At 52.8% G+C, this 13,945-nt stretch overlaps 5 protein-coding genes across 5 annotated transcripts; 3 read left to right on the top strand and 2 right to left on the bottom strand.

Annotated features, from left to right (window-relative positions):
• Positions 1-319: 319 nt before the first annotated feature.
• On the top strand, positions 320-926 carry N0V89_008168 (uncharacterized protein; the record flags this gene model as incomplete). Its single annotated transcript, XM_056216926.1, has 2 exons — positions 320-384; positions 440-926. The coding sequence occupies 2 exons, from the start codon at positions 320-322 to the stop codon at positions 924-926; spliced, it is 552 nt and encodes a 183-aa protein (XP_056068482.1).
• A 334-nt stretch (positions 927-1,260) lies between these two features.
• N0V89_008167 (uncharacterized protein) lies at positions 1,261-2,010 on the bottom strand (the record flags this gene model as incomplete). Its single annotated transcript, XM_056216925.1, has 1 exon — positions 1,261-2,010. The coding sequence occupies one exon, from the start codon at positions 2,008-2,010 to the stop codon at positions 1,261-1,263; it is 750 nt and encodes a 249-aa protein (XP_056068481.1).
• A 333-nt stretch (positions 2,011-2,343) lies between these two features.
• Positions 2,344-4,402, bottom strand: gla1 (glycoside hydrolase 15 protein; the record flags this gene model as incomplete). Its single annotated transcript, XM_056216924.1, has 3 exons — positions 2,344-3,152; positions 3,203-4,033; positions 4,090-4,402. The coding sequence occupies 3 exons, from the start codon at positions 4,400-4,402 to the stop codon at positions 2,344-2,346; spliced, it is 1,953 nt and encodes a 650-aa protein (XP_056068480.1).
• A 2,408-nt stretch (positions 4,403-6,810) lies between these two features.
• On the top strand, positions 6,811-7,277 carry N0V89_008165 (uncharacterized protein; the record flags this gene model as incomplete). The annotated part of the gene is made up of 2 exons (XM_056216923.1): positions 6,811-6,968; positions 7,016-7,277. 2 exons carry the CDS (start codon positions 6,811-6,813, stop codon positions 7,275-7,277), a joined length of 420 nt encoding a protein of 139 aa, XP_056068479.1.
• A 2,242-nt stretch (positions 7,278-9,519) lies between these two features.
• On the top strand, positions 9,520-10,165 carry N0V89_008164 (uncharacterized protein; the record flags this gene model as incomplete). Its single annotated transcript, XM_056216922.1, has 2 exons — positions 9,520-9,767; positions 9,958-10,165. The coding sequence occupies 2 exons, from the start codon at positions 9,520-9,522 to the stop codon at positions 10,163-10,165; spliced, it is 456 nt and encodes a 151-aa protein (XP_056068478.1).
• Between the last annotated feature and the right edge of the window lie 3,780 nt (positions 10,166-13,945).

Here is a 13,945-nt window from a genome sequence, read left to right as displayed (position 1 = left end):
TCTCGCACCAGCTTTGTACACTTCACCATACAGAAAGTACGATGTGCGCAACACTCCGACTACACGCATCCAGTGCCAGCAATGATCTTCCTGGTCTGTTCTCGATTCGGTCAGGTCAGATCAGGAAGGAATACACTCTACCATATCTTCAAGATCCTGCGCCTTGCTCTTGTAATGTAGCACCGGGGCAGCACCGGGGTCGCCATTTCGGTATCTTACACGCCCCTGCTCGGATTATCCAGGGTTCTACATCGTATATATGCGCGATCTTCTACCACCGCTTGGAGACCTTGACTTGTCAAATCAATTTGCCATTACCATGAAGACCCCAGAGCAACTTGTCGCCCTCCTGTCTGGCGCTTGGACCATCTACAACCAGACATCGTGAGTATCCGCCTTGGTGTACACAATGCACAACCTAGCCAACATATCGAAATAGCGTTTACCCCAACGGCACCGCCGTCCCCCGCGCGCCCGACGCCGCTCAAGGCCCCAATGGCACTGGCGTGATCCTCTGTCCGTCCTCCTTCCCCCTTCACCTCTTCCTAACTAACCGCCCCAAAGACCACCCCACCATGCAGATGTCCGCCATCCTCACCCCGACCCTCCCCGCTTACCGCCCCCATAACCTCACTTACGGCAAATTCGACAACACCACCGACGCCGACTGGGCCATCCTCGGCAAGCACAACCTCGCGTACGCCGCGCCGTTCACTCTCACCGTCCTCCCAGAGGAGGATAATGATGATGGCGTGGTGGTGCATGGGCCATTGTTGTCTAATGTGCCAAGTTATGATGGAGCCTTTTTTAAGAGAAATTTCACGATCATAGGCGAGGGCGAGGAGTATGGGAAGTGGCTGAGGTTGGTGATCAGGAATGAGACTAGTGGAGTTAGAAATCTGGTTGTGTGGAGAAAACGAGGGTAAGAGGAGGGGAGCGGGTCGTGCTCGATAGGTACGTGTGTTGCGGGAGGAGAAACTATCAAGGCAGTCTATTTGTGAGTAGCGACAAAGATTAAACATGGTGAATCATTGGCGAGTTGTGCGTTCGAAGGTTAACTCACTTCGTGATCGAGTGTCATTACGCAGATGACGCAGATGAAGGGTTGGAGTCCTGGGGCTGTCGCTCTTCCCCCTCCATGCGTTCTTCCTCCCTCGTCTCCTTCAAAATCCTCCTCCTCTCCTCTATCCTTGCCCGCATTCGCTCTAGATTTCGAGCTCCCCTGGTCCTAACCTCTTCCCTGAAGCGCTCCTGCGTCTTTTAAACAAACACCGTGCACCTATCTGTGTGCTCCCTCTCAATCTCCGTATCATCCGACGCCCACCTCTCATCTACCACCATTACCACTTCTTCCCCCACAAGCGCAAACACAACCTCGGTCTTCCAGAATTTAGGCGTAGCAACCTCCAAGAACCACTCGTCCACTTCCACGCCATCAAACATTGCCCGCAGGCCCTCAAAGATGCGCGCAACCTGGCCCTGCGCCTTCGATGCAGCACTCAAGTCCTCCATCTCACCCTCGGTATAGCCCTGGAATCTCACACTTTCGAATGAGATGCCAGCTGCTCTACTTGCCTCCGCAATCACCCTCAGATTTTGTCTTAGGTCCGGCCTTAAGTCTTCACTGTACGATGTCTGCGGCAACGACCACTGTGGCCACAACCCTAGATTGATCTCTAGTCTTCTAATCCTGGATTTGTCGAGGGGCAGCTTGTATAAGCACGCGTGCCCATAAGAGGATGGATCGTTGTGGATCCAGGATGCATGGAGCGAGTACTGCTCTAGGGCTTCACGCATGAAGGTCTTGCTGGTCAGGAGCCATGTGGGTTCGGATTTGGAAATGACACCATACGTATCGTAAACCGGCTGTAGAGCGCAACAGTGGGTAGAGTAGCGCGTGACGAGGTGTAGTCCTTCGTAAAAGTCGCAACTGAGGTAGGGATCATAAATGAAGAGGTGGTGGTAGATCTCGTTGCGGATCTCGCGTGGAAAGGTGAAAAATGATGGCATTGTCGAATTAGCATGGGTGGTCTGGGACGGCGAACTGACGGAGTGGTATCGTTGTTGATGTACGAGGATCTCGTTTAATAAAGGCGGGACACGCTACGGCTGCCTGAACGCGGGCATCACGACTCGCGTAACAGTCAACGTCGACCATACACTATGAACGTGTTCGGGCGAGATCAACCACAAAAGGATAGTTCAAAGGAGGTCAATCCTGACATAAGTCAACCCTCTTTTCTACATGTTTCGACTGTTTATGCAAATCCAGTATTCAGTCGCCTCTCTTTCGACTCGCCCATCGTCTACCCAAAATCAATATTCAGCCCGCATACTTATCGCCTACTCTACCCACGTGTCGTTGATCGCAACCGCATACCAACACGTCTCCTTCTCAACTTGAAACCCAAAAGTCTTACTCACCCCACCATCACTACCATTCATTTTATATCTGTACTCAAACTTCGTCCCAGCAGGAACCTCTACCGACACACTCCAAAGCGGCAGCCTCTCCTTATCATACCTCTCCCCATCCATCTTGACCGTCTTTTTCTCGTCCCACTTCCCAAGCTCAGGCACAGAACCAGACACAAACACCCCCTCCCCTTCACCCACTGCCCGCAAAACATTAAACGTGACCTGCACCTTCTTAACGGATTTGCACGGGAACTTCGGCCATTGGGTGTTGTTGGCTGGACTGTAGCTCCCCTTAATACCTCCTGTGGAACAATTGCTCGGGACGTGGGACGCGTCGAGCGCGCTCCAGGATGAAGGCATTCTGCCCTCCCGCCTATCCATCATACTAAGCCATGCACCATAGCTCCAAGAAAAGTGCTTCGCGCCTAGTGGCTTTCCATCTACCTTGCTGAATTGCTCGGCTAGGGATCCGTCTTCAGGAATGCTAGAGCGCACGATGTCGACGAAGCCATCGGCGTAAGACTTCATGGCGGCGTAGAGGGCGTTATAGGTGGAGACTTCGGACGGGTCGGTGGCGTTGTTACGAAAGAGGCCTGTGCGGGCGGAAGCGTAGATGGGGGTCCAGAAGGCGAGGGAGGTGTTGCCGATGGTGATGGAGCCGAATTTCGTGTAGGCGTGTAGGGAGGCGTAGAGAAGTTCGGCGGCGGCGAGGGTGGAGGGGTACCATGCGTTGCCTGTTCACGTTTTTAGTCCAGTAAAATGTTTAGGGAAGTAGTGCATATACCATGATCGTCCTCTGGATAGCGCCCTATAGCAATAGCCTCGCCAGCTGAGATGTTGGCGTTGATGTCCCATCCACGGAACCGGTCGACGACCTCTTTGTGGTTGCGCAGCATCGGCTGGCTGCATGGCTGGAATGTCTCGTCGTTACAGCCTGCTTCTGGGTCGAAATTTGAGATCGCGCTGAGTAGTGTGCTGGTGTCGCATCCGCTGCGTCCGTCGATCGGAAGTCCTTCGGCGAGGTCTGCGGCTATGCACCAGTGATGCTCTCCGACCTCCCAATGATCCTGCAGCTTGCATAGAATCTGGGGAGCTTGTGACTCGCAGTGTGAACACGTTTCCCCGATCGTCTTCGCGAATGCCGCTCCTTCGACTAGAGCGCGGTGATGTGCGGCTGTGATGAAGAACGATTCCACTACACTGACGTTTTGAGGAGTTGACCAGAAATTTAAGCCAGGTTGAGACCAGAATTCTGCAACGTAGTTGAGATCGTTCCGAAGAATAGGCCACACTACATCCCTCGCCGCATCTTCGTACCCATTACTGAACAGCCAGCGCCCGTATGTCATGAGCGCAATCGCGCGAAGAGTCGGTCCATCGTGCTTTGGGCGACCGCGGTTCGTGGGGTCAGCCGTGATGTTAGGGAGAAAGCGCGGTTCACCAAGCCCCTTTCCGTCGTCTAGGGTTCCTGATGGGCTTTGTGCGGTCTGTATAGATGCTTGGGCGGTGATAAAGCTGTTGATGGCTAGCTGAAGTTGCTGGTCGTCGGTTCGGATGAAGCGTTCGATAAGGGTTTTGAAGACGATGTTGGAGTCGCGAACACGTGTCCAGGGATCTATTCCACGTCAGTCGGGATCCTTTTTCGACTTGGGCATCAGTCCTGCAGCTTACGGTCTTGCGGGGCGGGTAAGGGGCTGTCTAGTAGTACTCCATCAACAGCACCGTATGCTTTTGCACCCGTACTTCCCAAATTTCCCAAAATCCCATTGATGGAGATTCTCTCCTGACGACTGAGCCAGTCTTCTGGAGCTGAATCTTGATGCTCCGCATCCTGAAAGCGAGGCGTGACATAGATGAGGTAGCCCAGGGAGGCTACAGTTGCGAGGAAGGCCGTGATCCATAATGCAGCATAGATGTTTGACTTATTAGTGATGTTCACACAGACTTTACTGGGTTTCTTTGGCGGGGTAACTCGATGAGCCATAGCGATGTCCAACTCTAGTAACCGAGTCTCCTCTATACCAATCGATAAGCTCGAGAATTTCCCGCAAATGAATCAGAGTTCGAGAAGGCCTATGAGCAGCGTTTGATGTTCCAGTCATGCGCTTTGACCCAGGCTAAGGTTATGGGTACCTTCACAGATGGCAGAGAGATGAGGAGTTGGAACGATCGACATCGTTGCCATTGCAATCAAGTATCTGTAGGTGTGAATACCCAACGGCGGTAGCAACAAGGTAGGAGAAGAGGCTATGCTGCAAGAATCGATCAATTTTGATTTGGTGATGAGCTTGCGTTGGCACAGGAGGCGGTTGGTGGCCGCCCGAGCCGCATGTCCAAACGCAGTCTGGAGCCCCCATGCACCCCTGCGAAGGTGGTTCATGTCTGTTGGCATGGCCTCTTTCACCAAGACCACCTTCTATCCTCTCAAATACGCGTGTATGCGATCCTTGAGACCAACCATCCTTTCCCCAGGTGTACTCCTCGAGTATCGATCAAGTAACGTGATCGTCGCAAAGTGAACCTAGACATGGGACAGTCGAGAAGCGCGATTTATGACATGTCATGGCCTTGATCTTCGACTCCTAGTCGCCTATTCTGATGAGGCGCTTCGCAAGTCCAAAACGACTTTCGAGGTCAATTCAGGTTGGTATGAACACGCGGGATCCATCATTGTTGGTGATCGAGGCGTGCATCGAAGGCATAGATCCCATATCTCATCGATAGTGATGTTGATACCCGACTGCATGCGTCGGCAGCTCTGCTGGCTGCGCACTCGGCTTCGGCGGCGCAACGAAGCCGTCCAACTGCTGCACTCGGGGCACCTCGTTCGCATCCGCGCCCAACTCGGCCTTTCTTCCCCCGTAGCTACTATATGCCGGCATCTCCTGCACAGCACCATCTTCCAGCTCAATGTTATCAACAGGTTGATACCTATGTGTCGGATTTGAGACTGCCAAGTCTATATGTTGCTTCTTCCGCTGCTGCCTCTTTTTATGCATGAGGCACAGCACGACGGCGCAAAAGATGCCGATGATGACGAGGGTCCCCAAGATAACAGCGCCCGTTATGATCCAGATTCTCTTGGTGGTGTCGCCTGGTGATGCGCGCAGCACGAGAGACGAGGACGAGGCGCGGCCAGTGAGCGCAGAGAAGTTAATGGCGCTGGGACGAACTGCGGTACCTGTATCGCGTCAGCTTGTTGACTGGTGTTGTGACGCGAATCGCGCACTCTTGGATGGGACATACCGCGTTGCGATAACATCTTTACGTGATTTCCGTGAAGAAGGAATGAACGAAGGTCGGGGGCCAATTGTTCTGCGGAGGTTTGCGTGGGCGCGAACCTGGGCCTTCAGCTGCTAAATACGAGGTGCCCCAGCGGCGATGAAACGGAGGGGTTCCTGACCAGCACGGGTTGTACGAGGTAGCAGCAGGCGCTGCGCCTTGCACGCCGTTGACATTGCTAGATTCTCTAGTGATTATCTGCGAACGTCGATCGCAAGTGCTCATAGGACGAACCACCGGAGTGCTGCCGTGCGAGGCTGAGGAGAGAGATGGCTAGTGAGGTCATAGGTCGTTGGGGGCCTCGCGCGCTCCGCAAGTTTTGTGGGCCTGCCTTTGGGGGCCCACAAAACTTGCTTACCTTTGGATTGCTACTATGGTACATCTTTGAGCATCCTTAGCTGAGGCTTCAAACTGGAATTGGTCAATAATCGCGTTACAGGAAATGGTCGCAATAACCTAGACATCATCCATTGACCGTTCAATGACCGTTCAACTTATTCGTATCGAAGTGACCATTGCTCATCGATTTCACCATCTTCCTAAGCGTACGCCAATGAATGTAGCGTGGAGCAATGTAACTATCGGGGACGCAATTCTCAAGAATATGCACTCCGAAAATCATCTAAGACGACGTCCAAGTCACTCCACAAAATCTGAACTCAATTTGCGCATAGGTCCTCACCGCCTCATAGGTGGGATTGTTTGCAAATACCACTCGCGTGTAACCAGAGTACATGCGCCAGTTTTCATTCATCCCAATATAAGTGCAAGTTTCAGTCTCAGTGACTCGTCCCTCTCTATGCGGCAGCGAATAGTGCGCCTCCTAACTTTACGCATGCGCTCGCTCCAGTGGCTTTTAATGGAGATACAACATACCATGCTTTCACTATGACACAAGCGGTTGGTTTGTTGGCGTTTCGATATCTGCTCATGGCTACACGATCACAGTCGTCCACCAATGAGACGCTTTGTCAGGCCAGCCACTACATCTCATTACCTTCAGGCAGCAGTTCGGACAGATAAAGAACCATTCCCATACACCAGCAACATCAAATAAGTATACTACGATCAATTATATGCCACAACATTTTTCTTCCCCTCTCACCCAATATGTCACAATCCGACCGGCTCCCCCTCGGACAGCAAATGCTGCGCGGCGCAGGCATCGGGCAAGCAATCGTCGCATTTCCGATCTGCCTCTTCCTCGGCGCCTCAGCCTATTATGTCATGCTTGAGCAACGATCCCACTGGCTTGTCTATTACTTCTTGTACGTCCTCATCTCGTTGCATGATCTCCACTCACTAATAGCTGCAGCCGTGACAGCGTCAGCGCCATCATGGCGGCCGGCATCATCTTCTCCGTCTATGTTCAGCGCAAAGCCGTCATCTCGCTGTACCAGTATCTTCTTTTCGAGGCGGCGAAGTCCCTGCTGGCGACGGGGCTGTGGCTCTGGCTCATCCTCGATGCAGCATATGGACCGTGGCAGGATGAATGCAAGTCAAATCCGTATGTGCGGCCTTGCGACGTGAGTGCCAGGGTGAGTCGCGCGGCGTTGGCGAGTGTGGTGTTACTGTAAGTCTTTGGTGCATCAAAGAGGAGCGAATCTGACAAAGGATACAGTGTCATTTTCTATCCGGGACTTGTATATTCCTACTTCGTGTGGGACCGAGCTTGCGAAATGGAGCAAGATGCAGAAGACGCAGCTGTACTGCGTAGTCAAGCGTCGGAGAGGTCGCGTTTATTGGGCTAGAGCAGCACGAGCCCTGGTCGAGTTTTTTTTTCTCGATGCGTATTGTATCATAGATAGGTATGAATTCAACGTGACTCGAAGTTATTGTCACCTTGGTGAACAACTGCTCCACAGGGAGCATCAAGATGGTCGAAGGGCATGGTCCAAGAGATAATGTCTGCGTCAGAGCACTTTTAGAGGTCTTTTATCTCACAAGCAAAACCGACAGTACGGGACAATACACAGCTCGGTTTGTGAAACATTGGCCCCAATACAAAGACGTACTTGCAGGAAATTTTCAGTGTCCGCCTAGCACACTCCAAAGAATCCCTATGATAATGCCTCCCCAATGACTTCTGTAGCAATCTTGGAGAACATCCTACGGACTAGCAAAGGGACTAATCCGGTACAGTAGATTCAGGCCGCCAAGTATTTGTGAATTCTGGATGCAAAATCGCACCTGTGCCCGCTCTCGTGGAGACAGTACGTCATACCGTTGTTCCTGGATGTCGACAACACGAACCCCGCTGCGCAAGTCTTGATTGCAAAGAATTGTACGCGTAAAAGCGTAGATATTTCGAGGCTCAAGGGTGACCTTTTCGTGGAGATGCTGATGGGCAGTGGCTGTGAGACATCTTCCGCTTAGACAGAGGTTATAGCAATCATTCCGGCTTAGTCCACATTGCTTCAGTATGATGAACTGGACCTCGGCAGGCAGTACCGTGATTGGGAGTTTAGAGTTGTGTTGTCGATTCGTCTCAATGCTATCGACGTGACAGAGCGACTCAGCTGGAGGTCTTCCGTTGTCAAGATCTTATGCTAGTCCATCGCAAATCTTATAAGAAGATACATCCTCCCTTTGCATTGCTTCGCGGTTTAGTGACTTCGACGGAAGAGCGAGTAGGCCATGTATGGTCTTGACTGCCTGCTGTCATACCAGAACAGCATCTCCATGCGTAGGGTAGATGTCACATCCGGTGTCCATGTTACTCGCTCAATATACGATGATTCGCTGTCGCGGCGGATATGAAAGATTGGTCTGAACCTGACGACTAAACGATACTGGATAGGGTGAAATTCGCTGTCCGGGTCAATGGCGCTCGCGTATATTCTATCCCGAAGTCGCAGGTTAAGGTGAGGGCGATCAGACCGGAAAAAGGCCAATGAGCGCAGAAGGGCCGGTGTCAAGAGTAAGGGCATCACGAAAAGTATTGTCCTTCTCTCACCTGCTCTTACCTAGCGATTTTTGCTTACATTGTCTATTCAGTTGTACACTCTATGGCATCTAGAGAGAACTTGATACGAATCAAATATATAGATGGTGCAAGAGAAGTGAGTGACGGAGCTCACAGCAGGTGCTTCGAGCTCGCGCACGATCATGGTCACCTGACGCTCTCCGGTCCATGGATGACAACCGATGCTCGCGCCTTCCTTCACCTAGATTGCTTGTTTGTTACCTGTGGTCAGTATCCCACTCCTATGCCAGAACAGCAAACGTATACTCTTCTCAGACAAGTTTTAGCAGCACCATACCCACGCAAGTATGCCGTTTACGAACAGCCCATTCCTCCCCGCCACCCCACCCTACTGCGCAGTGGCCACCAGACAGACCCAACACACTACACATGCGGCCCACCTCAATGTTCAATCTCGAATTCCGCCATCTGGCGGTGATGATTCGCTCTTCCCTCACTGCTGCAGAAAACGCCTGACCAAATCAGTGCACCGCCTCAGGCCCCCTGCAAGATCGGCCTCGGCAGCCCCCAGCTACTCTTTGAGCCACAGTTGCCACCGTAATCATAGTACCACTCGACAACAAGCTTCCCAACATACCGCGCCGCAAGCTCTAGGGATACCAGGTCCGTCATTCAGATCCTGCGCCGCAATGAAAAGCGAAGGAAGTATCTCGCGAGAGGCTGTGGAGCCGCATGGCTGCCTTGAGGATGCTATACAAAGTATATGAACACGCTACCTACACCTCACATCAACTTATACACCCATCTCATCTTCACACACTACGTCTTTCGCTCTTTCTTTCTATCCATAATTCATGACAGCCATCACCCACGAAACCGAAACCCCAGCAGCCATGCCGCCCATCCTCCGCCTCCACGTCCTCACCACCCTCCCACACTCCTTGCGCGCGCTATCCATCCTCTCCTTCATACCAGCTTTTGGCCTCCTCCTCGCCTGCGGCATTGTATCTGAAAGTGTAAACCCCGCCATCTCTATCCTCCCGCTCTTCTTCTCTTCACTCTACTCCGCGGTCCTCCTCGCAAACGAGAAGAAATGCGGTTGCCACGCTGCCGGTCTCACAGGCACACCGCTGCACATGATGTGCGACATGCTATGCGGGATGCCCCTACTCGTGTGTCTGATTCTGGGCTGGGTGAGCATGGGCGGGTGGCGTTATGATCCAGCGGCGGTTATCCTGGGGACGTACGGGACGATGTTCTTATTATTCAATCTGTGAGTCTGCCGGTGTGTGACCTGGTCGTGAGAACAGATGTGCTAACAGACCGAAAAGTGGCGTCCATGCCTACTTCGTTGTCAAAGAGGTCATCGGGGCGTTACAGGCTGGGGCGCATTACCCCAGCGCTTGCCCGCAGTGCCAGCACATGGCGTTTCCGCAGATTAGCGTCAAGTTCCGCAGCGAAGGCCATGAGGGGTATGACCCGTTATTGGATGGGGAGGGCCAACCAGCGGCTGCAGTGAATGCGGAGGATGCGATCTAAGAACGAATGGGCGGGTTTCATGCGGCATAGATCACAGTGGCGTAGAGTTTCCAGTCGGGAGTTCCAGAGTTCCAGAGCCGAATTCGGGGCAATACAAGATCATGGCGTTGTGTCATTGGGTTTGGTGGAAGCGATTTACACCGCTCACGGAGGGTGGCGTTTCCGAGCGGAATTAGCATATCATAGATGATAGTATAGATTGATACCGAGTTATACACCGATAATATAGTTATGCATTGGCAGAGAGGAACACGTGTAAAATCGTAATAGACCTGAATCATGAACTCCGGCTTCCTATGTTGCACTCTGGATGCTTGCTCGTCTATAAAATACAAAAACGCCCCAACACCAGGAAATGCTCAATTGCAATATCGATGAGATCAGTCCATTTTTCTCCAGAATTCGTGATGATGCGCTTAGCGCAGTTGGGTATTGACATGCAAATGTTCGCTCATAAACGTCCTGCAAACATGCGAGGATTCTTTTTGCACAAGAAGGCAACTCGCCAGGAGTAATCGAGACAGCTCCTTGGAGCATAGTGTGTCCGCACGATTTGGTCGTTGCAGATGACTGTTGCCGAACTTGAGGAGGCGCTGGAATCGCACTCGACGGCGATGGTTTCCCAGCCGACAAATTACTATGCAGCGGTGGAAGCACCGTACACCGAATCGTGGATAGCATCGCACTGGCCGACTACATCGCGGGTAATTGGAGCAGCCAGGTTAAATGGATGTTCATCGGTGGCCGTTGCAGGCGAGCCTGGCATGGAAACGTCCGGCGTATCCAAAACAGAAGAGGGGCTCGGAGCAGAGGCAGGGTCGCAGTCGGCCTTGTGAGTCTTCCAGGCTTGCTTCTGGCAGGTTCTGGAGCAATAGTAGGAACGCTTGCAGCGCGAGCAGCGGAGAAGAGAGTGACCCGAAGGAGGCGGTCTGGTGCAGGTGGAACAAGTCGTCGGGAGGACGGTGGAAAAGAACGGGTTGGCTGTCTATTGGTCAGTAATTGCTTTCGAAAACGTGTCAGGCGAAAGGAACGACAATGTGCAGAGTTGTGGTTCGTCGGACCCCTGTCCAAGTGGGCCGAGGCGTTGCTTAGCGCTGGAATCGCACACCGCTGCTCCGGCACAACGGTAGGCTAACAACGGATCCACAATCGATTGTGGGTAAAATGGAGAGACAACATCGCGAAAAGGAGAAACAATCTGACGTCGCAAAAGGGAACACGTAGACATACCTGTGCCTCTGATGTCAGTAGGGAGGGTGGCGACGTTGATGGTAGTGGAAGCGATGGGAGAAGTGTTCGAAGTGGCGAAAGCGTGTGCGAATGGCTTGTTGGTAGAGAGAGAATCTGATGAGTGATGTGAGACATTGCTCCATGTACTAATCCGCCCACATTCCATTGAGCGTGGGGGTAATCGGAAGTAAAATGGTACCGACCTTCTTGGACACTATCGTGTCTTGCCCTTTCCTCAGCAGCAGCACCACCGTGGCTCCCCTGCACCTCTTTTACCAAAACTTCCGCCTCTTTGTTCACCGGGCCATTGCCCAGACTGGTCGTGAAAACATTCAGGCAGACGCTTCGCGGGGGCATATTCCAGACTTATATTTGTAGTTGGATGCGAGGATGAGTAGAGATCGAAGTTGAGGACCGGAGAACCGAGAGAGTGGAAATGCGAATGCAGGAACGAAGGGAGTAATTGTAGAGAAAAAAAGAAGGGAACGGCAGCTGGGGTTCGCAGAAATAGTTGCGGCTCCCAACCGCTGGCAGGACGGGACGCGTGAAAAGCGGTGTGAGGTTTGACAACTTTGGTGAGCACGGATGGAACTAGTGCTCGATTCGGCACTGGGCTGAGATCTGTGCACCGGCAACGCTGTGAACGTTGTCAGGTGTAAGCGCTGCCCGACCTCGATATTGTAATTGCGCTGCAGTTGAAAAAGAAGCAGGCGAGAATCGACAAGTGCTGATCGGAATGTTATGATTGTATCGTTGATTGCGAAGCTTCCGACTGTTTGCCCCTCAATCTGCGCTTAAAACAGTAACAGCAATCAAGCTCGGTGGCACTGCGTGTGCGATAGCGGTGATGGAGCAGATGCAGCTGCAGTCTCACCTGCGCACGTGAGGAGGACGACATGTAAGAGTTGCCCTGCGCTGTGCTACCTGCAGAGCAGTACAAAAGCATCTAGACAGACGAACCCACAGAAACAGCCCTTGGGTTCTCTGGATGAGCCACTGCCTGAAGCTGTATTTCCAAACATTGAACCTTGGAGGGTCTTCAATCCCGTGCGCTTTACGCATTCGCTGAGGGCAGGATAAAGTTTGACTATGCCTAGGGCTGCTTTTGCGCGCGAACCTTGAAAGTAAGGCGAAAAGGCGATCGAGCTCGATGCGGAGTCTTGCTGGCAACGCTGCGTGCCCGCAGAACCAGTAAAGTAAGCTGCCACCGGTGAAAACAAGAGGCAAGAAGCTGATCCGTACGGTCCACGTCTTCACCGTACATGCGAGCTGTTCCGGACACGTGAGCTGCTCACCGCCGATAAGGAGGCACTGGCGACTCGAATATCTTGCCACGCAACGCGAAATGCTCCCACGGCTGTCTGATTGCGCGAAGAACGCTAGATATAGTGAATGATGGCGCTTTATCTCCCATTCTGGGACTGCACGAAGGAATCTCTTGTCACCGCACCAAGCGAAGATGCTCGGTGCGTTTGTGGTCGTAATCTTCAACGAAAACACGAAGAATTGTAGCACTTGGCCAATAGATTCAACAGCAGAGGGGCAAGATCGGAAGCCTATAATTCATCACGACCGAAGCAATGCCTGGCACTCGGGAATTGGAACCGGCGATCGAATAGCGCTGATGTTGTGGGTGGGAGGCATCTGTCCACACTTAGTCACCCGCTGCCTGCTTTCAGCTCCGAATGTAGCGACATTTGGTGCGGTCCACCAAACCGCCGCAAGATCCGGTAACAAGAGCCTGGTGGCATTTATGCTTGGAGACTCAGCGTTGAGTCGCACTTCACGTATCTCTATGGAGGACTACATGGGGCCATTCTGGGTGCTGAGTAGTAAGGCGCAACGTGGCATATCTGTGTAGACGGGAGATCATCAAGGCGTTGGTAGCCATGTGGCCGGAGAGTAGATGGGTTCTGGCCACAAGAATCGTGGGTCGAATGTAAGTATAGGACAAGGCAACTGAAACATGGCCGATCTGGTACGGGGTCCAAGGCGTCGGGAAATGCGGTGCCCTCTCCGGGTCGTCGGCCACTTGGTTCGATGCTACGCCACAGTGTAGTCCGTAAGTGGATACCAGGAGCATGCTAAGTGTGTGGCTAAGGCAGCCGTCGTGCGAGTAACAAAATCGACGAGACGGTGAAGACGCTTCAGGGCCTCGTTCGTGTGGAGGGCATTAGCGCGAACGCTCCGTTGATCTGCATTGTGAGAAGATGTGACGTGCGCAGAGCCTCACTAGGGAAGACGAATTGGCCAAGAATGTTGAGGCAGCAGTCACCTGCGAGAGCCGTGAGCTGGCATCTGGACGTCGGCGGTCACGGCTACTCGAGGTACTGTGAAGGGTGTGTAACAGTGCGCGGCGGGCCGACGTGTTGGGTGTGATGGAGGGGAGTCATCAATCGTCAATGATCAATCAATGGTAGCTGCGCTACGCACTCCGAGTTGACTCACCGGCACCCTCACCGAACGATGCCAGACGGGCGAGTGCAGAAGCGGACTCGGCGCGACTGCTGCGCAGCGGACGACGACGTCGTCTCCTCTGCGTCGAGCACA

This window comes from Didymosphaeria variabile (assembly GCF_027946475.1).
Source record: "Didymosphaeria variabile strain IMI 356815 chromosome Unknown scaffold_6, whole genome shotgun sequence".
Taxonomy (NCBI): domain Eukaryota; kingdom Fungi; phylum Ascomycota; class Dothideomycetes; order Pleosporales; family Didymosphaeriaceae; genus Didymosphaeria; species Didymosphaeria variabile.
This window is presented reverse-complemented; position numbering and strand designations above follow the sequence as displayed.